Genomic DNA, 25,920 nt, shown 5'->3' with positions numbered 1-25,920 from the left:
TACCCCTGAAGAGTGCCAGGATCTGATGCAAATGCACGGGGAGACGCATGGGTTCCTCGGGATGTTGGACAGCATAGATTGTATGCATTGGGAGTGGAAGAACTGCCCCGCTGCCTGGAAAGGGTTCTACACCACCGACTACAAAGGAAAGAATCCCACGATGATCCTCGAGGCCGTAGCTGATTACCGGCTGTGGATTTGGCATGCATATTTTGGGGTAGCCGGGTCGAACAACGACCTCAACGTCCTCAACTCGTCGCCCCTTTTCAACGAGCAGTGCCAGGGCGTCGGTCCGTCCATCAGTTTTATCGCCAACGGGAACTAGCATGATATGGGCTACTACTTGGCGGATGGGATATACCCTAGGTGGCCCGCCTTTGTGAAGACGATCAGATGCGCATCAGATGAGAGGAAGACCTACTTTGCAGAACGGCAGGAGTCGGCGCGCAAGGACGTGGAGTGCGCATTTGGTGTGCTCCAGTCTCGATGGGCGGCAATTAGGGGTCCAACGCGTTTGTGGCATGTCGACTGCATTGTTGATATAATGTACGTCTGTATTATCCTGCACAACATGATTGTCGAAGATGAAGGTGTGCAACTGACTAGTTGGGCCAATGACGATGCTAATGAAGCCGGCCCAAGCCACGGCGTGGCCGCCCCCAACGTACGAAGGGGGGTACCTCACGATGAAGTCGGCCGCCTCAAGGCACATGCCGACATACGCCAAGTGGATGCTCATATTCGACTCCAAAAGGATTTAATTGAAGAGTTGTGGGAGCGGAGGACTGCACGTCGTTAGATTTTTTTAATTAATATAATTTTTTTAATTAATGTACTTTTTTTAATTTAAATATTCCCGTATTTGTGTCGTAAATTTAATTCCGTATTTTGTGTGATTGTTAATTATTTGTTTTTTATAATTTTGTTTATTGTGGCTGGCCTATTGCTTGTCCATTTGCTTGTCATGATGATGTGGCAGGAGGAGTTTTAGTCCTGATGATGTGGCAGGAGGAGTTTGTTGCTAGCATATGGCTGGCCTATTACTATTGTGGATGCTCTTAATTCTTAAAGGAACAATTTAAAAAGGAAAATGTTTCATTTTTAATGGAAAAAAGAGAGTATATGTCAACATGATGTGATTGGTTCTCAATTAAGTGCGGCATTTCTTTTTGGATTTCTTTTTGGAGATTATAGTGTATTAAGTGAATGTGAAATAAAGTAAGAGAGGTAATAAAATAATAAAGATGTTATTTTTATCAAAAAATAAAAATATCTCAATGTTAGAATTTATCAAAATAAAAAAATCACTCAATTAACATAAAATATATAAATATATGGTGTAACAAAAAACTTCAAATCATAATGATCATTGATCAAAAAAGATTGAACGTGTTGCCGTGTTGGTCAATATAGTAAGTAACACCAATAACACTGAAACACCTTTAAAGTGTAAAGATAATAGTAGAGCACATATTTTAAAACGAAATGAACAAATATCATTCATTCCTCACAAAATGCAACATAAATTATCAGTATGAATTAGGGTCAACTCTTACCAAACCATGACTACAAATGCAGTTCAACATGGCGCCAACACTACGTGTCATCCTCCCTCCAACCACGCGTTTTTCAACAGCAGGCCTTTATGTTTGTTTTTCTTTATTTAACTTTAAACGGTTTTAGTCAAAACTTTTAGATACTTAGATTAAGAAATTATATTAAAAATTTAGAGAGATGAATATAGTAGAAAAATAAAAAAAGAATAAAATAGGTAATAAAATAAGGTAATAGTGATCGAATATTTTATTTTTTTGCCAAAAAGGAAATAATTCAACTTAGTTAGGACATCTTAAAAAAGTAGACTAAAGTTCAATTTTGGTTTCTTACATTTGTCCTAAAATTCTTTTTGGTCTCATACATTAAGTTTGTGACCTTTTGGTCCCTAATATATTGTTTTGATACATTTTGGTCCCAAACATATTGTTTTGGTCCAAAATAACCATTTTCTGTTAAATTTAAAACTCAAATTATTTTATCAATTTAATAACTTAATTATAATCTAAGACTAAAGTCCAATTTTGGTCCCGTACATTTTTCATAAATTCTTTTCGGGTCTCATACATTAAGTTTGTGACCTTATTTGAGACCAAAATGTATCAAAACAATATGTTAGGGACCAAAAGGTCACAAACTTAATGTGGGACCAAAAAGAAATTTAGAGCAAATGTAAAGGACTAAAATTGGACTTTGGTCTAAAAAGTAATACTCCCTCCATTCTATAGTAGTGGATGTGTTTCTTATAGGAACGCGATTTAAGAAAAAATTGTGTTAAGTGAGTTAAGAAAGAAAAGTAGAAAATGAAAAAAGTAGAGAGATAAAGAGAGAAATAAGTAAGAGAGAAATAAGTAAGAGAGAGTAAAGTAAGTGAGAAGAAATATGTAGATTTTTTGTAAAGTAATGAGAAAAATGGCAAAATAACTCCACTATTATGAAACAAAGGGAATACGACTTAGCTTAACTAAGACGGAAGGGAGGAGTACTACCTAAGATTTAGATGATAGTTAGAGCATCCCCATCGCCACTCTCCGGGGCGGACGGCGTCCGTGCTAGCGGCGCGACACAGCCCCGTCCGCCGCCATGCTCGCGCCAACGACACGGCGTTGCTCGATAAAAAGAGCACGTCCGTGCCGCTGAGCAGGTCGACGTGGCAGCCTCCTATTGGCCAACGGTAATGCCGTTGGCTTTTTCTATTTTTTTTAAAATTCGAATTTAATTTAAAAAAATAGTTTTTAAATAAAAAAAATATTTTCCCACTTCCCAATAAATTATATCCGTTTTCTCCCCACTTTTACTTTATTTTTCATTTTTCCCCAAAATTCACATTTTTCATCTATAAATACGCGCCATTCCACACAAAAAATTTCACAGCACACTATACAATTATCATCTAAATTCTCTCAACAATTCTCAATCTTTCACCCTTGCAAAAAAAATGTTCGGCTCTGGCGATCACCCTTCCGACTCCTGCGGATGGAACCACGATTGGTTCAACCCAACATCATTCCCTCATCCGGATACGGAATTCTCGCCCCCTCCTCAAACTCAAGGTTCTCAAATATCGGGTGGCTACCGGCCTTGTCCGGTGGACGAGCAAGATGCACCCGATGGGCGATACGGGTGGGCACCCGAACAAGGATCGGGATCGAGAGGGATCGGCGGCTCCCAAACTCCGAAGGACAACCCCAGCGCCCGTCCTCCTCATCCTCTTCCTCGTGGTGTTCCTACTCATAGTCGTGGCGGTGAAGTTCACGTGCGCACCGCGTACACTCCGCCGAAGATGGAGAAGATGTTCAAAGCCTATATGGAAATATCCGAAGATCCAGAAACCGGCACGAACCAAACCGAGGAGAGGTTTTGGTGGCGCGTCTCTCTCCGGTACAATGACAACCGACCGGGGGGGACATCGAGCGCAACGAGAGTATGGTGCGCAATGCAATCTTCAGAGCCAACGAAGAAATCCAAAAGTTCCAGGAGTATTTCCTCCAGGAACAGCGGTTGGCGGGGAGCGCATGAGTGAGACCGACATCATCACGGGCGCCATGTCGACCTACCATTCCATGCATGGCAAACCATTCAACCACCTCGGCGCTTGGCAGCAGGTGTGTAGAAATCCGAAGTATAGGGGAGGCGTATCATCCTCCTCCAGCTCCACCGGCAAACGGTCGAGGTAGTTATCCTTATCCGACGGCGGCTCCGATAAGGTGGCTAGCCAGCTTGTCGGAACTAACTTGGATAGCCCCGACGCTGGGCCGAGCAGTTCCCAGCGCCGGCCGCAAGGAAGAAAGAAGGCGACAGCCAACCGCCGATGGGCCTCGACTCCGTCCGTCCCCGCTCCCGCTCCCTTTGTGCCACCTCAACCCCCACCAACTCGTTGCGGACCCTTTTGGCTCAACTCAATTTGGTCGATAGGTCTCGGATGACTCCCGAACAACTTGATTCACATTTGGCAATGATACAGGGTCTCTGGAAAACATTGGGGATAGGGACAGAGGACTGGTCTTCCACGGGGGTATTTTAATTATGTAATTTTTAATTTGTCGGATTTTAATTATGTAATTTTTATTTTTTAGGATTTTAATTATGTAATTTTTAATTTTTAGGACTTTAATTATGTAATTTTTAATTTTTTAGTGTTTTGTAATAATATTCAGGGTATTTTTAATGCATTATAATATTGTGGAAATGTTATTATTTAAATTGAATAATAGAATGGTTGGACCCTTGAACATATTGAAGAGCATGGATGTGGGCGTTGTGCTCTTGGGGAACAGCATGGAGTAAAAAATGAATAAAAGTGGGTCCGGACCCACTTCCATGCTCTTACTAAGAGCATGGATGGAGATGCTATTAGATCCGATTCACCAAAATCTTTATATAATTTCAAATCGGCCCCACCAAAAGCAATTATAACTACGCGCTTTTATAGCTAAAATAGCCACTAATTTATTACTCCACAATTAAAGAATCCAAAACGCGTTATTCCGACATAAAATAATTTCCTCAAAATTCAATTTAAGTCTCTCGTTTTCTCTTTTCCATCAACTCCAAATCCACAATGTCAACCTTCTTGTTGAGAATCTCCATTCTCTACAAGCTCTTGTACACAGTTTTCCAATACTTAGCACCCAAGAAGTTGAGAACATATCTCCCTGATGAATCGGCGAATTTTTGGTGGTGAAGAATGCTGGTAGAGAATGCAGATCACGACACAATGAATTTACGTGGTTCGATTTACTGAGGTAAATCTACGTCCACGGGAAGATAAGAGGGCAGAGTTGTATTGCTTGATCTGTTTTCTACAGCTTACAATACAGACTTGCTATTTTATATTTGATCTCTAGAAAGCGAGAGAGTCTCACCCTATCTATCTGATCTAGGTTCTATTTATACAAAGGACCAAGATCGTGGCATGCAGCACCATTTACTAGGTAGTGGATGTCGTGGAGATCGTGGCGATCTTGCATGGGTCCACTATCCTGCATGAGTTAATGACTGCTTGACACCACTAAATAGATCGTGGGTGTAGTGGAGGTGGAAATCCTGCATGAGTCCACTATCTCCTAGTTCGGTCGAATACTGAGACCGAACTGCTGAATTATTGCCGAGCAGCTTTTGCCGATCTGAGAGTAGAGCTTGATGCCGACCTGAGAGCAGAGTTTGATTGGTTGGCTTTTACCGAGCTGTAGGCTGAGGCCGAACTCTTTGGTTGTGCCGAACTGATACTCTTTAGTCATGCCGGACTGATACTCTTTAGTCATGCCGAACTGATACTCTTTCTTGGGCTTTAGGCGGATGGGCTTTACTGCTGTTGGGCTTGTTTAGTACGTACTCCATCACTACCCCCACCGAAAAGCGAAGTGAATCACTTCGGCATTCTGGATAAAGGTACGGGGTAAGTTGATGTTTGTCCTCGGTTTTATGAAGTGAACTCTTCTTTGACCGGACTTGTCTTTGGTCTGATGAAATAAACATCTTTGACCTGACTCGTCTTTGGTCTGATGAAATAAACATCTTTGACCGGACTAAGCTTGTGTCCTAATTTGGCGAGTTTTATCGCTCGGATCGGACTTTCCGTTGTCCTAATTTGGGGATCGGACTTTCCCTTGTCCTAATTCGGCGAGTTTTATCGCGTGGATCGGACTTTCCCTTGTCCTAATTCAGGCAAGTTTTATCGCGAGAATCGGACTTTCGTTGCAGTTCGTTTCAGACGAAGTGCTTGATTCTTAAGCTGAATTGTGGTCTTGTATCCTCTTTAGAAGCTTTGACTTCACAATCGTTGGCTTATTGCAGCTCGTTTCAGACGAACTGCTTGTTTAAGCTGAATTGTGGTCTTGTATCCTCTTTAGAAGCTTTGACTCACAATCGTTGGCTTGTATATGTTCTAAGAAGGGGATCAGCCTTCGAAGAACAAGATACCTCAGTAACATTTGTAAGAGACGACACGCACAGAGACAGACAAAACACACGGACAAAACGCACAGAGACAAATAAAGACCAAGCAAACCAAATAAAGCACATTGACCGAACAGGACTCAAGACTGACTGACCGGACTGTCTCTTACAAATGGAACTTCTTGAGGTTGGAAATGTGCCATGTTCGGGGTACCTGTTCTCCTGACATGTGAGCCAATTTGTAAGACCCTTTGCCGAGGACTTCTGACACCCGATACGGACCTTCCCATGTGGGTTCGAGCTTGCCCAGCTTTTCTGCTCGGCTTACTTCGTTGTTTCTCAAGACGAGATCTCCGACTTGAAATTGCAGCTTCTTCACCCTTTGGTTGTAATACCGGGCTACTTGCTCCTTGTACTTGGCTGCTTTTATGCATGCCAATTCTCTTCTTTCTTCGGCAAGATCTAGCTCGGCTCTCAGTCCGTCGTCATTCATTTCTGCTGAGAAATTTAGAGTTCGGGGACTGGGTATGCCGATCTCCACCGGAATCACGGCTTCAGTGCCGTACACAAGACTGTACGGAGTTTCACCGTTGGAGGTTGTGGGTGTAGTTCGGTAGGACCATAGGACTTGAGGGAGATTTTCTACCCATTGTCCTTTGGCTTGTTCTAACCGAGCTTTTAACCCTTTCACCAGGATACGATTTGTTACCTCCGTTTGTCCGTTTGCTTGTGGATGAGAGACCGAAGTGAACCGCTGTTGAATATTCAGCTCTTGGCACCAATTCTTGAACGTCTTGTCGGTGAACTGAGTCCCGTTATCCGAGATGAGGATGTGGGGTATGCCAAATCGGCACACTATGTTCTTCCAGACGAAATCCAATGCCTTCGAGCTCGTTATCGTAGCTAATGGTTCAGCTTCCACCCACTTCGTAAAGTAGTCCACGGCAACGATTAGGAATTTCGTTTGCCGAGGAGCTTGAGGAAGTGGTCCCACTATGTCTATGCCCCATTGCATGAAAGGCCAAGGGCTTTGCATAGTGTATAGATCGGTCTGCGGCATCCTTGGGACATTTGCATGAATTTGGCACTTCGTACACTTCTTGACGAGCTGCACTGCCTCTTGTACCATGGTTGGCCAATAATATCCCCATCTCAGAACTTTTTTAGCTAAAGCTCTGGCTCCGATGTGGCTACCGCACGATCCTTCATGAACTTCTCTGAGGATGTAGTCCGTCTCTTCTGGTCCTACGCACCGCAATAACGGCTGGAGGTAAGACTTTCTAAAGAGGACTCCTTCATGAAGTTCGTACCGAAGTGCTCGGCACGTGATCTTCTGAGTTTCTCTCTTATCCTCGGGCAATTGTCCTTGATCCAGATACTGCAAGATCGGCGTCATCCAGTTCGGCGAGCTGGATACTGAATGTACCTCGGCTTCATCAATGCTTCGATGCATTAATTCTTCCGCCTTTGAGCTCGGATCTGAGGCCAACTTACTTAAGGTATCTGCTCGGCTATTTTCCGCTCTGGGAATGCGGATTATCCGAAAATAGGAGAAACTTCGGCTGATGCTTTGCGCTTTGTCCAAATACTTCTTCATTCTCTCGTCACGAGCTCGTGTCCGTCGGGAGCGACAAGTAAAATACCAGCTCCACTTCCCATCTTGTTTGAAGCTCCATCTACGAATCCGCTCCAGCAGTCCGGCGGCTCTACTTCGGATTCCAAGGGCTGTGCTAGTTCGGCATTTTCAGAATTCTTCTGTTCGGCAATAACAGGAATTGCTTGATCGAACTTTGCTTCTGCAAGAAAATCTGCCAAGGCTTGTCCCTTGATGGCTTTCCGAGGTAGGTACTCGATTGAGTGTTCTCCCAGCTCTATGGCCCATTTGGCGATTCTGCCTGATGCTTCTGGCTTGGTCAAAACTTGCCGAAGTGGCAGATCAGTTAAGACGCATACCTTGTGAGCATAGAAGTATGGCCGCAGTCTCCTTGCTGCATTTACTAATGCCAGAGCAATCTTTTCCAGAGGTTGATACCTGGTTTCTGGACCTCTTAATGCTCGGCTTGTAAAATAGATGGGAAGCTGCTTTAGGCCTTCTTCTCGTACAAGCACCGTGCTGATGGTTTGATCCGATGCCGCTAAGTATAAGAATATTACTTCGGCTTCGGTTGGAGCAGAGAGAATAGGAAGCTCGGCTAGATAACTTTTGAGCTCGTCAAAGGCCTTTTTCTGCTCGGCTCCCCACTCGAACTTTGGTGCCTTTTTCAACACCTTGAAGAACGGCAGTTGCTTTTCGGCTGCTTGGGAAAGGAATCTATTCAATGCGGCTAGACATCCAGTTAGTCTTTGCACATCGTGTATGGACTTCGGCATCGCCATGTTCTGAATAACTTGAACTTTTGAGGGATTTGCCTTGAGTCCGTCCTTTGAAACCCAACAACCCAGAAATTTTCCCGAATCTACCAAAAAGGTACATTTTTGGGGGTTGAGTTTGAGGTTGGCTTTTCGGAGCACGTCGAGAGTGGATTTGAGGTTGTCTTCGTACTCCGAAGTGCTTTTGCTTTTGACAACTATGTCGTCGACATACACTTCAACCTGTTTTCCGATTAGGTGCCGAAAAAGCTTGTCTACCATCCTTTGATAAGTGGCTCCGGCATTCTTTAAACCGAATGGCATCTTTTTATAAGCGAAAATGCCGAAATCGGTAATGAAAGCTGTTTTCGGAGCGTCACTCTCATCCATCAACACTTGGTGATATCCTTTGTATAAATCAAGAAAACAGAAAATTTCGAAGCCGATCAAAGCTTCTACTTTTTTATCTATATTCGGAAGGGGATAGCAATCTTTAGGACAGTGCTTGTTTAGATCGGTAAAGTCTATGCACATCCGCCACCCTCCTCCTTTTTTCTTGATCATCACAGGATTGGCCACCCAAGAAGGATATTTCACCTCGAATAGTACATCCGCTTTTAGTAATTGGCGGACTTCGTCATGGATGACTTGGCTTCTTTCTGCCGCAAAGAGTCTTTGCTTCTGTTTTACTGGCCGGATTGAAGGATCAATATTTAACCGATGAGTGATTACCTCGGGGGGCACTCCGGTCATGTCCAACGGAGACCATGCAAAGACATCTTTGTACTCCTTGAGGAGCTGAATGGTCTTTTCCCGGAGTAGAGGCGTTCCTGCGAAGCCGATCTTGACCGTTCTGGATGGATCATCTTCGTATAACTGAACGGTCATTGAGTTCGGCTCTGAAGTGACTTCGGTCATCTCGCTTGCCTTTGACTCCGGTTGCTGTGATTGCTATGCTTGATGGTGCCGAACTGATTGCTCGGCACTTTTAAGCGCAATCTGCAGACATTCTTTTGCTCTCTTTTGATCACCTCGGATGACCGCTATCCCACCTTTAGTGGGGATCTTGATGGTGAGGTGATAAGTAGAGCAAACGGCCCGAACTGTGTTGAGCCAGTCTCTCCCCAGGATGATGTTGTACGGGGACCGAGCTTTCACCACAAAGAACTCGATCATCGTATTGGAGCTTGTAGGCGCTTTTCCCACCGTGATCGGAAGGCTGATAATACCTTCAGGGCGGGTGTCCTCCTGGGCGAAACTTTTCAGAGGAAGTGGAGCCGGACTGAGCCGAGCTGGATCCACTTCCATTTTATCGAAACATTCTTTAAAAAGAATGCTGACTGACGCTCCTGTATCCACAAATACTCTGTGGATCAGTTTGTTTGCCACTCCGGCTTGAATGACAATAGCGTCTTGGTGAGGAGAGATGGCTGGGACGGGATCGGCATCTGAAAATGTAATCGCTTCGTCTTTCTTCAGCCTTTTATGTGTTGGCTCCTCTTGATTGGAACCTCTGCGTTCTGCTTTTAGGGACGACTTAGTCTTCCCGGCAGGGAGAGCATCAATAGTTAGGATTACTCCATCATATTGCGGCTCGTCGTCGTCTTCGGGATCCTCATGCCTTTTCGGATCCTGAGGATTGCAGTTCGCACCTCTCTGCCTTTTGTTCTTTTTCGGCTGCTTGCTTTGGTATTTTTTTAACGTTCCTGTTTTCACAAGAACATCAATACCTGCAGCCAAATTTCGGCACTCCTCGGTATCGTGACCGTGGGTTTGATGGAAGGAGCAATATTGATCCTGAGGTCGCCGCGCGGCTGATTTCGTCATCCGCTTTGGTTTTTCGAACATATCGGAATGTAGTTCGAAAATTTCCGCTCTTGACTTGTTTAATGGTACGAACTGAGCGGGCGGCTTCTCAGGATTGAGACGTGGCCCCAATCTGCCTTGTACCGGTGCCCTTTGAATTCTTTCAAAAGGAGTTCGGCGAGGAAGCCTCTGATCGCTATGACCGGGCTTCTTTTCGTCTCCTCTAGATGAGCTGTCTAAAGACCGTTTTCGACGGTCTGCCTCATCGGCACGGGAGAACTGGTCCGCAATGTCCCACATCTCTTGAGCTGTTTGCGGACTGCATTCCACGAGCTTTCTGTAGAGAGCTCCGGGCAGGATTCCATTTTGGAATGCCGAAATGACAAGTAGATCATTGAGATTATCTACTTGTAGGCATTCCTTATGGAATCTCGTCAGGAAGTCGCTGATCTTTTCGTCGTGACCTTGACGTATAGAAAGCAGCTGAGCCGAAGTAATTCGGGCTTCCGCTTTCTGAAAGAACCTCCTGTGGAAAGCATCCATTAGATCTCGGTAGGATCTAATGCTGCCTTGAGGAAGGCTGTCGAACCACCTTCTGGCGTTCCCGATGAGCAGCTCGGGGAACAGCTTGCACATATGGACCTCATTGAGACCCTGGTTCGCCATATTATATTGATAGCGTCCCAAGAAGTCATGAGGATCCACTAGCCCGTCATAAGTCATTGACGGTGTCCGGTAGTTCCGCGGCAAAGGAGTTCGGGTGATATCGTCCGAGAACGGAGTCTTTAATGCTCCGTACATGGCGAACCCGATATTTCTTCGGTACGGAGGAGATGGAGTTCTCCTGTGGTTCCGGTACCGAGGAGGAACAGGAACATGTCGGGGTTGAGGATTCTTTCTCCTGGAAGACACGTCACTACTGCGGTAGTGACTTTCATGTCTGGATAAGGAGGGAGAATCCGCCGTTGTCTTCTCCGGCTGTTGGCTCTTCTGCAGGAAGGTTAAGAACTCCTCCTGCTTCTCGGCCAAGAACAGCTTGACAGCTTCATTTAAATTGGGCTGCTGGGAAGACTCGGTGCGATGACTCCTGGAGTGGCTTGTTCCTCCTTCGTGAGAACCGGAGGTAGATGTCTCCCGAGGCCGTTTTTCAGACCTGCGAGCTGGACTAGCTTCCTCACGGTGATCACGAACGGTATTACGGGTGGTATGTGATCTGGTATGCATTTTTTTGGGGTGGAAAAAGGGTCAAAAATTCGCTTTATCACAAATTTGGTTCTCTGTTTCCCACAGACGGCGCCAGTGATGAATCGGCGAATTTTTGGTGGTGAAGAATGCTGGTAGAGAATGCAGATCACGACACAATGAATTTACGTGGTTCGATTTACTGAGGTAAATCTACGTCCACGGGAAGATAAGAGGGCAGAGTTGTATTGCTTGATCTGTTTTCTACAGCTTACAATACAGACTTGCTATTTTATATTTGATCTCTAGAAAGCGAGAGAGTCTCACCCTATCTATCTGATCTAGGTTCTATTTATACAAAGGACCAAGATCGTGGCATGCAGCACCATTTACTAGGTAGTGGATGTCGTGGAGATCGTGGCGATCTTGCATGGGTCCACTATCCTGCATGAGTTAATGACTGCTTGACACCACTAAATAGATCGTGGGTGTAGTGGAGGTGGAAATCCTGCATGAGTCCACTATCTCCTAGTTCGGTCGAATACTGAGACCGAACTGCTGAATTATTGCCGAGCAGCTTTTGCCGATCTGAGAGTAGAGCTTGATGCCGACCTGAGAGCAGAGTTTGATTGGTTGGCTTTTACCGAGCTGTAGGCTGAGGCCGAACTCTTTGGTTGTGCCGAACTGATACTCTTTAGTCATGCCGGACTGATACTCTTTAGTCATGCCGAACTGATACTCTTTCTTGGGCTTTAGGCGGATGGGCTTTACTGCTGTTGGGCTTGTTTAGTACGTACTCCATCACTCCCATTCCCACAACAACAAAAACATATCAACAACGAGCCCATTTCTTCCTTTTCCCCGTCCCTCCGCCCCAGTCGAACCCTGGAAGGCGCGGAGCTGAGCCGCGTCTTCCAGACGTTCGACAGGGAATCAACGCCTCCTTGGAGAAGATGGGAATCTTCATCCCGAGAGACGAGTTGGCTGAGGTGATCGCCCGGGTGGACGTCAATGGAGACGCCAACGTCTCCATTGACGAGTTCTCCACCCTGTACCAAACCATAATGGACGAGCGCAACGAGGACGAGGACATGAAGGAGGCGTTTGACGTGTTTGATCGGAACGGGGATGGATTCATCAGCGTTGAGGAGGTGAGCTCGGTGCTGGCGTCGCTCGGGCAAGGGAGGGGCGCGGAGGAATGCGAGAAGATGATCGAAAAGGTCGATGCGGATGGAGACGGAAGAGTGGACTTTAATGAGTTCAGGAAGATGATGAATGGAGGAAGGGAATGAAGGATTGACCGATGCTGCTCTCTTCGATGTATGTGATATGAATGTTGATCGCATGAGGCTGAGAAACGTAAGCTGGAATTGTAGATTCAGGTTTGTGGTTAACTCTGCTCTCTTTTCAATTTAGTTAGGGACTGTCCTTTTTACTTTTCATTTTGCTTTATTTATTTTTCAGTAATATGTGTCTTACTTTTCTGATAGTTTTATAGTACTTTTCTGTTGTCGCATATTATTTGTTTGGATTAAATTGATCAAATTACAAACTAAACTTAGAAGCTAGTTAATCAATTTTATGTTGTTTTCTTATTGTCAAATTTTTACGTTTCAAACTTTAGGATTGTAACAATACGACTGGGAGCATTCAGTAGACTCAAAAGAAAGAAACTCAAGCGTGGTTGCATTGCCAAAAACCGGGAGCTGAACCAGGAAAGGTCTTATCTTCTAGGGATCGGCAACTCACATTACCACTGTGTTGTGCTAATCTAGGTTGAAATTATACTCATTTCAAATTTGAATTTTGTTATAGGAAGAAGAAACAATAAATTATTATGATAGATGTCTCATATTTTAATGTGCTTACAAATTAGCACAATAAAAAAGTTATTGGGTCCATCAATAAAGACACTTATTCTAACAATTAAAAAAATAAAATAAAATAAAATATTTGATCATATATCTAAATGTCAATTCGAAGATCCAAAACCATATTATTCTATTCATTTATAAATTCATCGAACTAAAAACTCTCTCCTGCTATTTAAAACATTTTTTAAATCTGAGATGAAATTCTGCCAACCTATTGGGCCATTGGTTGTTGTTATTGCACTATATAATGCTAAGACCGATTTGTTAATTTACATATGACATATTGTTAAGAATGCGATTCTCAACGTTCGATTCCCACACACAATCAAGAAACAGTTGTCGTCGTTGTCGAGCGTCCAACGTTTGGGTCGGCGACGAAGACGGCAAAGGGGAGCGGCTGAGCGCGAGGAATTCTCGTCGGCAGCCTTGAAGGTTTGTTTCTTGGTGCAAAAGCAATTGAGCCAAAGTATATTATTTCATAGATAGATCAATTAATGACAAAAGGCTCTATTTATACTAACAACCCTAGGGTTGGTTCGACCTAATCCTAATACGTTCGGGAAAGAACCAACTAAGAAAACCCGAACGGGGCTTATAATTCACCCGACTCAATTATAAATAAATTAACAAGAATATTCCTAAATTAAAGCAAATAAAATATAAAATAGAAAAGACTCCTACTAGGCTCCGTCGCTGGTTACGGGACTTAAGTCGTGTACTTCCGCGGCGGTTTGATTCGATCCCTTGGCCTCAATGTCCTCGGCGCTGCTGCATCCTCTGTCTTCTTGTGCTGCTGCGAAGGTGTTTCCGTAGCAGCTGCTGCGTCCTCTGCCTCCGCGACGGTCGGCGCCTCTGTTTCATGGGCAACCGTATCAACTCCCCCTGCTTAACAACCTCCTTGACCTCAAGGGGAAGATCAGGGAAACGCTTACGAATGACGTCCAGAGGTTCCCACGACGGCGAGTCCGAGCCATCCGACCAACGCACAATCACATGGTCCACTGCCTTGCCATCATGCCACAAGACCCTAGAATCCACCAAGGCAACCGGGTACACGATCGGTCGGTCGCCCACAAAATCGACGGGCAAGGGAACGTGTGCAATTGACTCCTCTCCCGCAACAAACTCCCGCAGAAGACTGACGTGAAACACGTCATGGATCCGGGTCCCCTCTGGCAGGCGAAGGCGGTACGCCACCGGCCCTATACGCTGTAACACTTCAAAAGAGCCCATAGTAACGCCGTGCTAGCTTGGCCGAAAGAGGCTTTGCTACCGAGTGCTGCCGATACAGCTGAAGTTTTAGCCACACAAGGTCCCCTTCCTCAAACTCCACATGACGACGTCGTTTATTGGCGGAGTCCCGCATTCTCTGCTGTGCGCGCTCCAGATTGCTGCATAGCTCGCGAAGGAGTGCCCCTCGTTGACGAATCAGGTCAGCCACCTTAGGCGGAGTGGCTGCCGAAGGGGGCGACGCTACTAGCAGTGGCGGCTCGCGACCATAGAGGGCTTTAAAGGGTGACGTTCCAAGGGCGGCGTGGTGGAAACAATTGAGGGAAAGCTCGGCCCAAGGGAGCAGTTACACCATTTGGAGGGGCGATCCGCCGCGAACGCACGCAGATACTGCTCCAGGCCCCTGTTTCGAACTTCTGTCTGGCCGTCGGACTGCGGGTGATAAGCCGTCAAAAAATGGAGCTTGGTGCCGCTAAGGCGGAGCATTTCATCCCACGTGGCGTTTAGAAAAACCGAGTCTCTGTCTGACACTAGTGTCTTCGGGAATCCATGGTGACGGACCATTGTGTTAATAAATAAATGCGCCACCCGCAAGGCATCGAACTTGGTAGGCAAGGGTGCAAAATGCGCATACTTAGAGAGGCAGTCCACCACCACCATGATCGTCGTGTATCCTCTAGATGGGGGAAGACCCGTGATGAAGTCTGTTGGGATTCAATACGCACAAGACTTTCACACACTCAGGTGAATCACACACACACTCACAGTTGTATGATAACTCACAATGCAGAAGAACACACCCTCACACTTAGAGTATCGAAGATGGTAATCTTGGAGAGAAAACTTGAAAACTCTTTATTGATTTTCACTACTAACTACGTACATGGTTTTGAGCTATTTAAAGCTCTACAATCAAGTAGCAACTGCTACTAACTAACTACAAGAAGAATCAAGAAAGCAAGAAGAATAACTGCTACATCTCGGCTAACTAACTGCTGCACCAACGGCTAGTTTCTCTAGGCCGAACTTCCTTCTCGGTTCAAGACCGAACTGTTGCTTCTTCTTTTTCGGCTCAAGACGAACTCTATTCTTGACTCAAGACCGAACTTTCTTTTCGGCTCACAACCGAGCACTCTCTTCGGCTCACAACCGAGCTCCCTTCTCGGTTCACAAACCGAACTCCTTTCTCGGTACACAAACCGAACTCCTTTGCTTCTCGGCTCAAGACCAACTGTCTTCTCGGCTCAAAGCCGAACTCAAAGCCGAGCTCAAAGCCGAGCTTCCTTCTTCTTCTCTTCTTCTTCCAACTGAAATGAGCACTCCATTATTACAATTCTCCACCTGAGGGCTCATCTCAGTTCTCGCACAAACATTGATCAACTTCTTGCAATGATCAAACTTGTCTCTACTTAGAGATTTAGTTAGCATATCTGCCGGATTGTGCAAGGTGTTAATCTTAACCACCTTCACCCTTCCCCTTTCAATCTCATCTCTAATAAAGTGCAACTTTATGTCTATATGCTTGCTCCTTTCATGGAAACCCGGATGTTTAGCCAAGCATATAGCTGAGCTGCTGTCACAATGAATCACCATTGTTTCTTGGTCAAAACCAAAATCAGAAATTACTCCCTGGATCCAAAAGCTCTCCTGTACAGCTGCAGTGAGAGCTATATACTCTGATTCTGTAGTTGAGAGAGCAACTACACTCTGCAGACCTGATTTCCAACTGATCACAGTTCCAAACATGGTGAACAAATAACCTGTTTGAGACTTTCTGGTGTCCAGATTTGCAGCATAGTCTGCATCACAATACCCCTGCACAACCTCCTCAGATCCACCTTCCCAGCCATTGAACACAATCCCCCAGTCCTTAGTTGACTTCATGTACCTCAATATCCATTTAAGAGCATTCCAATGCTCCTTCCCCGGGTCTGCCATGTATCTGCTAGTCACTGAGATAGCATGAGCAAGATCTGGTCTTGTACAAATCATAGTGTACATGATACTCCCAATAACACTAGCATAAGGGATAGCCTCCATCTCATCAGCCTCTTGCTTAGTTTTAGGCGCTTGTTCCTTTGATAATCTGAAACTCTGGGACAAGGGTGTTGAGGCAGGTTTAGCATTCTCCATTCTGAATCTCTGCATAACTTTGTCAATATAATCAGTTTGCAGCATCCACAGCTTCTTGCAGCCTCTATCTCTCTGAATATGTATGCCTAGGATCTTCCTTGACTCTCCTAGATCCTTCATTTCAAAGCTCGACTTCAGATCTTGTTTAACTTTCTGAATTTCTGTCATAGAAGGGCCTGCAAGTAGCATATCATCCACATAGAGTAATAGGTAGGCAATGGGAGTCCTGCCTGCCTTCTTGATGTAAATACAATCATCATATTCTGATTTGGAGAAGCCAATCTTCTTCATCTGTGCATCAAACTTCTTATTCCACTGTCTAGGACTTTGCTTAAGTCCATAAAGACTTTTCTGTAGCAGGCACACCTTGCCTTCTTCTCCAGTCTTCACATAGCCCTCTGGCTGTTCCATAAAGATAGTCTCCTCTAGATCCCCATTGAGGAAGGCTGTCTTCACATCAAGCTGTTGTAGCTCCCAGTCTAGCTGGTTCACAACTGCCAACAAGATCCTAATCGAAGTGTGCTTAACAACTGGAGCAAATACTTCATTGAAATCAATTCCTTCTTGCTGTGTGAAGCCCCTAGCCACCAGCCTTGCCTTGAATCTGATTCTATCTTTATCAGTGGTCTCAATCTTTTTCTTAAACAACCACTTACAACTGATCAGCCTCCTTTCTTTTCCATCTGTAGTCAGTCTGGATTTATCCACCAAAATCCATGTTTTGTTCTTGAGTAAAGATTCCATTTCCTCATTCATGGCTTCAATCCACCTTTCTCTGTCTTTACTCTTCATGGCTTCTTTATATGTGAGAGGATCTGCAATATCAATGCCCTCAGCAGCACAAAGTGCATAGTAGACCACATCAGAAAACCTTTCAGGTGGTCTTGTATTTCTTCTGCCTCTATCTCTTGCTATCTGGTACTCTCTGGCAGAATCTGCTGTAGGCTCATCAATTTTTCTACCTCGAGCTAGAGCACCATCATCCTCTGGTTCAGACTCACTTTCTGAGTCAGAGGCTCCACCTGCTCCTTGGCAAAGTCCCACTGGCTCCACCTTGAGGAAATCACTCTCAACTTCATTGGAGTCCAGCTTCCTTTTTAAGTATGGCATCTGATCCTCCAAGAACACAACATCCCTACTCACCACCACCTTCTGCCTACCAGGCTCAATGCACCAGAGCCTATACCCCTTAACACCCCTCTGATACCCCAGCAATATGCATTTTAGAGCCCTAGCCTCAAGCTTACTTTGCCTAGCATGAGCATAGGCTGCACACCCAAACACCTTGTATTTTGAGTAGTCACTATGGGCTCCATACCACATGTAATCAGGAGTCTCAGACTTAAGGGCAGTAGATGGACACTTATTTATGAGATAGGCTGCTGTATACACAGCCTCTCCCCAAAATCTGTTGCTCAGACCAGAACTGAGTAACAAGCACCTTACTCTCTCTAGGATAGTCCTATTCATCCTCTCCACAACACCATTTTGCTGGGGGTTACCAGGAACAGTGCGGTGCCTCTTCATACCCTTCTCTTTGCAAAACAGATCAAACTCAGTAGACAGGAATTCCAAGCCATTGTCAGTTCTTAGGCATTTAACACTCCTTCCCTTCTCTAGCTCCACCTCTTTACACCATATCTTGAATTTTGTGAATGTCTCTGATTTTTCTTTCAGTATATACACCCACAGTTTCCTAGTGTAGTCATCAATAATAGCAAGGTAGTATTTCCCACCACCAATTGAGCTTACAGGTGAAGGGCCCCAGAGATCACTATGTATGTAGTCTAATGGGGCTGTAGAAGAGTGAATACCTGTAGGATAGGGTGCCTTCTTTGCTTTTCCAAGTATACACTGCTCACAGGGGTCCATCTTGTTGAAATCTCCAGAGATCAGGCCCTTCTTGATGAGTTCTTTCAAGCTTCCTTCTGCTGGATGGCCCAATCTCTTGTGCCATAGCATTATGGAATCATCTGACACTGCATTGCTTTCTCCATCAACGGCCTTAGCCTTCAGATAATAGAGAATGTGCTCTCTGTCAGCCTCCATCATCACTGCATTCCCAGATTTCACAAGCATCTTTCCCTGACTCATCAATATGGTGAACCCTTTCTCCTCCAGCATTCCCAATGAGATGAGATTTCTTTTCACTTCCGGAATATACCTCACCCCAGTTAGGATCTTTATAGAGCCATCTTGCAAACTTAGCTTCACTTTCCCTATCCCTTTGATCTGACACACATGGTTATTTCCAAGAACTACAGTCCCTGATGCTTCCTGAAGATCATGAAACCAAGATTTGTTGGGGCACATATGGAAGCTGCACCCTGAGTCCATTATCCACCTGTGACTGATCCCATTATCACTTACATTCATGAGTTGAGCAGGGGGATCAGTACTCTCTACACAATCAGAAGTGTTGTGGCCCTCAGAGGCTAGTTTTCTCTTCCAGGCATGGCAGTCCTTCTTCAAGTGCCCTGGTTTCTTGCACCAAAAACATGCTCTGGTTTCCTTCTGAGCATCAGAACTTGAGGGTTTAGAGCCCTCAAACTTTTTCTTGAAGTTCTGCTTTTTGAACTTCTTCACATTCAAGGCCTCTGCTGCTTGAACATTGGAGCTTGCAGAGCTTCTGCTGGTAGTCTTCTGGAGTTCCTTAGCCATCAAGGCCGAGTAGACTTCTGCATAGGTGATAGGCTTATCTCTGCCATAGATAATTGCATCACTCAACTGGTCATACGAGCTAGGCAAGGCATTCAATGTAAGAATGGCCTTGTCTTCATCTGAAATTTTAACATCCACAGAGCCCAGATCATCAATGATCTTATTGAACTCCTCCAACTGCTCTATGATAGATTTTTCACCAGAAAAACTATAGGCATAGAGCCTCTTCTTGAGATACAGCCGGTTAGCCAAAGATTTTGCCAGGTAAACTTCATCTAACCTGTTCAAGATCTCCACCGCAGTCTTGGCTTCTTGAACTTCCCTCAAGACCTTATCTCCAAGGCACAGAATCACTGCAGAATGTGCCTTGAGCTGCATCTCCTCCATCCTTGCCTGAGCTTTATCATCAAGCATTGGAGCCTTTCCTTTCTCTTCTGTATTTGCAAGAACTGCGGCCAAGCCTTGTTGAATCAAGACCGCCTTCATCTTCATCTTCCACAGGCTATAATCATTCTTGCCTGTGAACTTTTCTGCATCAAGCCTTGCTGCCATCTCTGAAACCGTTTGATCCTCTGCAAATCAGCTTCAATATCCCCTTCCCACAGACGGCGCCACTTGTTGGGATTCAATACGCACAAGACTTTCACACACTCAGGTGAATCACACACACACTCACAGTTGTATGATAACTCACAATGCAGAAGAACACACCCTCACACTTAGAGTATCGAAGATGGTAATCTTGGAGAGAAAACTTGAAAACTCTTTATTGATTTTCACTACTAACTACGTACATGGTTTTGAGCTATTTAAAGCTCTACAATCAAGTAGCAACTGCTACTAACTAACTACAAGAAGAATCAAGAAAGCAAGAAGAATAACTGCTACATCTCGGCTAACTAACTGCTGCACCAACGGCTAGTTTCTCTAGGCCGAACTTCCTTCTCGGTTCAAGACCGAACTGTTGCTTCTTCTTTTTCGGCTCAAGACGAACTCTATTCTTGACTCAAGACCGAACTTTCTTTTCGGCTCACAACCGAGCACTCTCTTCGGCTCACAACCGAGCTCCCTTCTCGATTCACAAACCGAACTCCTTTCTCGGTACACAAACCGAACTCCTTTGCTTCTCGGCTCAAGACCAACTGTCTTCTCGGCTCAAAGCCGAACTCAAAGCCGAGCTCAAAGCCGAGCTTCCTTCTTCTTCTCTTCTTCTTCCAACTGAAATGAGCACTCCATTATTACAAAGTCCATGGAAACGTCTTCCCAAACCTGCGATGGAACCGGGAGTGGTTGCAACAATCCCGCCGCCTTCTGAGTTGAGTACTTGGTCGATTGACACACCGCACACACTTCGACAAACTTCCTCACATCCTTTCGCATATTCGGCCAGTAGAAGCCTGCAGATAACAGGCGAAAAGTCCTCTCGTGCCTGGGGTGGCCTGCAATTGGTGTGCAGTGATGTTCTGTCAGGAGAGGCCTCTTAAGCTTGGAGTTGGTGCTGAGGACGATTCGACGCTTGAAATAAACAAGGCCGTCGGTGAAAGACAAATGTGGCGGGGCCGACCCCGTCGCAATTTGGTCGACTAGCTCACGCATGTCGGTTAATTGCGTGGTCTCCTAGAGGAGTAACTCCAATATTTTAGGTACCGGCTGAGAGACGGCCGCGAAGAAAGCCGCATCGGCCGATGGAACTTGCTCGGGGTCCGACTCCCTCGGTTCGGCGGCGGTGTCGCCATCTTCGTCTTGGCGAGACAAGGCGTCAGCTGCCTTGTTTGTGCTACCTTTCTTATACTCGATGCTGAACCCATACCCCATTAATTTTCGCACATAGAGGTGCTGATCAGGCGTCTGAACTACCTGCTGCAAGAGATCCTTCAAGCTCTTTTGATCACTTCTAATGATGAAATCACGCCCAAGAAGGTATTGTCGCCACTTCTGAACGGCCACAACAATTGCATATAATTCCTTGTGGTAAGCCGATGCGAATCGGCGACATGGTCCCAACTTCTTGCTGAAATAGGCAATTGGATGTTTATCCTGGATGAGAACCGCCCCTATGCCAACATCTGACGCGTCTGTCTCGATGCAAAACTGTTTGTCAAAATCAGGTAAGCTAAGGACAGGGGCTGATGTCATCGCTTGCTTGAGGGACGAGAACACTATTTCTGCCGCCGGGGACCACCCGAAGGCGTCTTTTTTAAGTAGGTCGGTGAGGGGTGCTGCTATCAAGGCATAGTTAGCAACGAATCGTCTATAGTACCCTGTTAGCCCTAAGAAACCGCGCAACTGCTTGACCGATTTAGGCTGTGGCCATCATGTCATTGCTACAATCTTTGCCAGGTCCGCCTTCAAAATCCCGTCTGACACTAAATGACCCAAATATTCTGTTGTCGTCCCGCAGAAAGAACACTTGGAGAGCTTGACAAAGAAATGATGAGTCTGCAACAGGGTTAACACGTCCGCTAAATGAGAACAGTGTGACTCCAACGTGGGGCTGTAAACCAAGATGTCGTCGAAGAAGACAATCACACATTTCCGAAGCAATGGCTGGAAAATTCTGTTCATGGCAGCCTGAAAGGTTGACGGTGCGTTAGTTAGGCCAAACGGCATAACCAAGAACTCAAAGTGACAGTCGTGGGTTCTGAAAGTCGTCTTAAAGACATCTGTATCGTGCATGCGTATCTGATGGTAGCCTGATCGCAGGTCCAATTTAGTGAAGAATTTCGCCTTGCCAAGCTCGTCAAACAGTTCATCCGCTGTCGGTATAGGGAAATGATCCGGAACCGTTGCTAGATTTAGGGCCCTGTAATCGATGCAGAATCTGAACGTCCCGTCCTTCTTCCGGATCAGGAGGACCGGTGAGGAGAACGGGTTGTGGCTCCGTTGAATGATCCCTTGGTCGAGCATGTCGCGCACCTGTCGCTCAATCTCATTCTTTTGAAAATAAGGGTAACGGTAAGGGCGAACATTGACCGGCTTCGAGTCCGGAAGTAGATGGATGCGGTGATCAAACTCCCGCCGCGGCGGCATGCCAGTCGGGACAGAAAAAACTTGGCGGAACTGATCCAGCACGCTCCGTACATCTGGCGGGGTATCAGGAGGAAAATCTTCCTCAGAAGCGCCCTGGTACTCTCCCTGTCGAATCTACCCGAATAATCTCGTAAAACTCATGGGACGACGAGTGGGACGTTAGCATTTCCAAGGACTGCAGGGAGATGAGGCGTGGTAAGGGTTGGACGCCGTGTAACTGCACGCGGACCCCATTCTAAGTGAACTCGAGAGTTTTCCCAACAAAATCGGCCCAGACCTTTCCCAATGATTCCAGCCACTCCATACCCAACACAATATCGGGGCAGTGGATCTCCATAATATGTAAATCAATGAGGAAGTCCACCCCTTGCATAGAGAGCCTGGTCCGGCGTGCAATATGAGAACAAACCAACGACGCTCCATTGCCCACATACACGCGAAACGGTCGAATGGGAGTCAATGATAATTTCAACAGTTTCACTACCAGGGGGTGTAGGAAATCATGAGTGCTGCCCGTGTCAATAAGTATACTGACCGTCGTGTTCGCAATAGTCCCTACAACGTTGAACGGTCGCCCCTTGGTACCGCCGGCTAAGGCATGGAGTTGCGACAAATCTGCTGCAATAACCGTTTCGCTCTCCTCACAGCAATCAGGGTCGTCAAGCGTGTCGTCGTCGTCATCCTCGCCCACATAAGACAGGATCTTTTGCTTGCACACATGGCCCGGCGTCCACTTCTCGGGACAATGGTAGCAGAGCCCCTTCCTTGAGCGCTCTGACTTTTCCGCGTTCGAAACACGAATCGGTCTGAAACTCGGTCTTGCGGCCTCCTTGGCCGACGTATCTGCTTGGCCGGTTTGCGGGCCCTGGCCGAAAGTAGGGGCCCTGTTTTTGCGGCCGGTCCACTTGCCACGGTTCGACTACGGTTGTCGTTCCTCTCGCGACACCCCAAGCCGCAAGGCCAGAGATATAGCTTCCGCCAGCGAGCAGGGTTGTTGTAAATCCACCTTCTCTTCCTTCAGGCCAGTTATAAAAATTGGGATTAGGGCCTCGTCGGATAGGCCCTGCACACGATTCAGGTAGCGTTCAAAGGCATCATGGTATTCGGCAACTGATCCTGTCTGAACCAATTTGGAGAGCGGCCCAATGGAATTGCGGAAGCTCTATGGATCAAATCTGTGGTGCACGTCTTCCAAGAACTCCTCCCATGTCACCACCGGGTTGTTTGTGCGGTAATTAAAAATCCACTCGGCGGCTGGCGGCTGAAAGAGCATCACGACATAGTGAAGACGCTCATAGTCCGGCATCTGCAGATGGTCGAAATAGTATTCGACACGAGAAATCCAATTTGTCGCATCGGACCCATCGAAACGCGGCGCCTTCATGGAAAGATCCTTCGGCCTCTCGGGTTTGAGGCCATTGCGGTTCACGCGATTGAGTGGTGAGTCCCAGGAGGTCAGTTGACGATACCCCCGAAAGCCCCTGTCGAACTCGGATGTGTCGCGTGCCATCGGCCTATCCCAGCTCGTCCGTTGCCGAGGAGCAGGACGTGCGCGATAAGGGGCAGCGCCCGAACCTTGCGGCGCGAACCCTGCATCTCGTCTGTACCGATCGCGGCTTGGGAACGTGATTGAAAACCGGGGGATTGTCCTCGTCGGGCGGCCACACATCCCCGTGGGAACGATACCCATCAACGGCCCCGTCATCTGAAAAATAGGGTGGTTCCGGATCAATCATTCGCGGAGCCTCTAACTTATTGATTCTGAACTCCAATTGATCGAAGCGGGCCAAAATCTTGTCCAGTCCCGCATGAATAGGGTCGAACGCCCCAGTGACATCCCGCGGTGTAGAGCTGGACTCCGGTTCATCGTACCGCGATTTCTGCGGCCCATCACCACGGCGACCACCCAGCGTTAATTTGCGGTTCTGATCGCCCACTATCTCTAGTGCGTTGCCTCCGGTAAGGAGGCCGGTCGGCGGCGCTAGATCGTCCATAGTAAGATCACAATGAAAGACAGCGGTTGTTAATAATGCGATTCTCAACGTTCGATTCCCACACACAATCAAGAAACGGTGTCGTCGTTGTCAAGCGCCCAACGTTTGGGTCGGCGACGAAGACGGCAAAGGGGAGCGGCTGAGCGCGAGGAATTCTCGTCGGCAGCCTTGAAGGTTTGTTTCTTGGTGCAAAAGCAATTGAGCCAAAGTATATTATTTCATAGATAGATCAATTAATGACAAAAGGCTCTATTTATACTAACAACCCTAGGGTTGGTTCGACCTAATCCTAATACATTCGGGAAAGAACCAACTAAGAAAACCCGAACGGGGCTTATAATTTGCCCGACTCAATTATAAATAAATTAACAAGAATATTCCTAAATTAAAGCAAATAAAATATAAAATAGAAAAGACTCCTACTAGGCTTCGTAGCTGGTTACGCGGGCGGTTTGATTCGTTTCCTTGGCCTCAATGTCCTCGGCACTGCTGCATCCTCTGTCTTCTTGTGCTGCTGCGAAGGTGTTTCCGTAGCAGCGCTGCGTCCTCTGCCTCCCGACGGCCGGCGCCTCTGTTTCATGGGCAACAGCTGCTGCGTCCTCTGCCTCCGCGACGGCCGGCGCCTCTGTTTCATGGGCAACCGTATCACACATGTGGATGTCGATGTCTTATTTTCAATTTGTACATAAATATAAGTAATCTTATTGGTGTGCTACATGTATGCAAATCAATTGTCAAATTTGCCCCGATCGATATAATTGAAGAAAAGGACATAGAATCCCTCTAAATTAATATACACAATAACACAAATTTCTGCTAATTCGAAGTCAACTATTCAAAATAGATAAAATTCTATCTTAAACTCTGAGAATTTAACCAAGAACCGACAAACCGAATACCCAGCCTTAAAACAAATTTCTGCTAATTCGAAGTCAACTATTCAAAATAGATAAAATTCAATCTTAAACTCTGAGAATTATAGTAGGAAACACTTATAATTCAGTACCTACTTTTCAAACTAACAATTAAACCTGCTCAACAATAAATCCATATTTAGTCAATTATCCTCAAATTGAAACTCCATTCGTTCTAAATGCTAATCCCATAAATCATGGAAAATGAACTAACCGAATCCAAACTTTCTTGATTCAAGTTATCCATTTATCAAAACTTATTTAATGTGATATAACGATATCTTTATTTAATTTTTGACTAAATTTTACATTAGTGCTTATGTACATTAATTATCGCTGCCCTTTTTATAAATAAACCAGCTAATCATATCCTAAACAATCAACTGGATAAGAATAACAATAATGTTTTCAAAAACGGAAATGCAGGTATCCCAATCCAGCCAATTATCCAAAAACATGTGATTTAATTAATTGGATAAAAATACAAATAAGTGTGAATTCAATAATACGTACATTGAATAAATTTTTCTTGTGTCATAAAAAGGAAAAGGAAAAGGAAAAGGAAAAGAAAAATAAGTTGTTGCGGCGTTCCAGCCTTTACGTGCAACACAAGCCAATAAAATAATCATCTGCAAGCCATTATTTAATTAATTAGTGGATTAACCATCATTTTCGCCACCCAATCAATTACCAACCAGAATTTAAATAAAATAAATTCAACGATAATTAATCATGTTTTATTTTTTTATCCAAACCACCATCCCTCTCTATATAAACCCTCCATCACTTCCCCCA

General features: G+C 45.5%; 1 protein-coding gene across 1 annotated transcript; it reads left to right on the top strand.

Annotated features, from left to right (window-relative positions):
* Window positions 1-3,337: 3,337 nt before the first annotated feature.
* On the top strand, window positions 3,338-12,581 carry LOC121774823 (calmodulin-like protein 3). Its single transcript, XM_042171684.1, has 2 exons — window positions 3,338-3,435; window positions 12,080-12,581. Exons 1-2 carry the CDS (start codon window positions 3,338-3,340, stop codon window positions 12,579-12,581), a joined length of 600 nt encoding a protein of 199 aa, XP_042027618.1.
* Window positions 12,582-25,920: the final 13,339 nt, after the last annotated feature.

The sequence above is a fragment of the Salvia splendens genome, chromosome 2 (assembly GCF_004379255.2).
Source record: "Salvia splendens isolate huo1 chromosome 2, SspV2, whole genome shotgun sequence".
NCBI classification, from domain to species: domain Eukaryota; kingdom Viridiplantae; phylum Streptophyta; class Magnoliopsida; order Lamiales; family Lamiaceae; genus Salvia; species Salvia splendens.
This window is presented reverse-complemented; position numbering and strand designations above follow the sequence as displayed.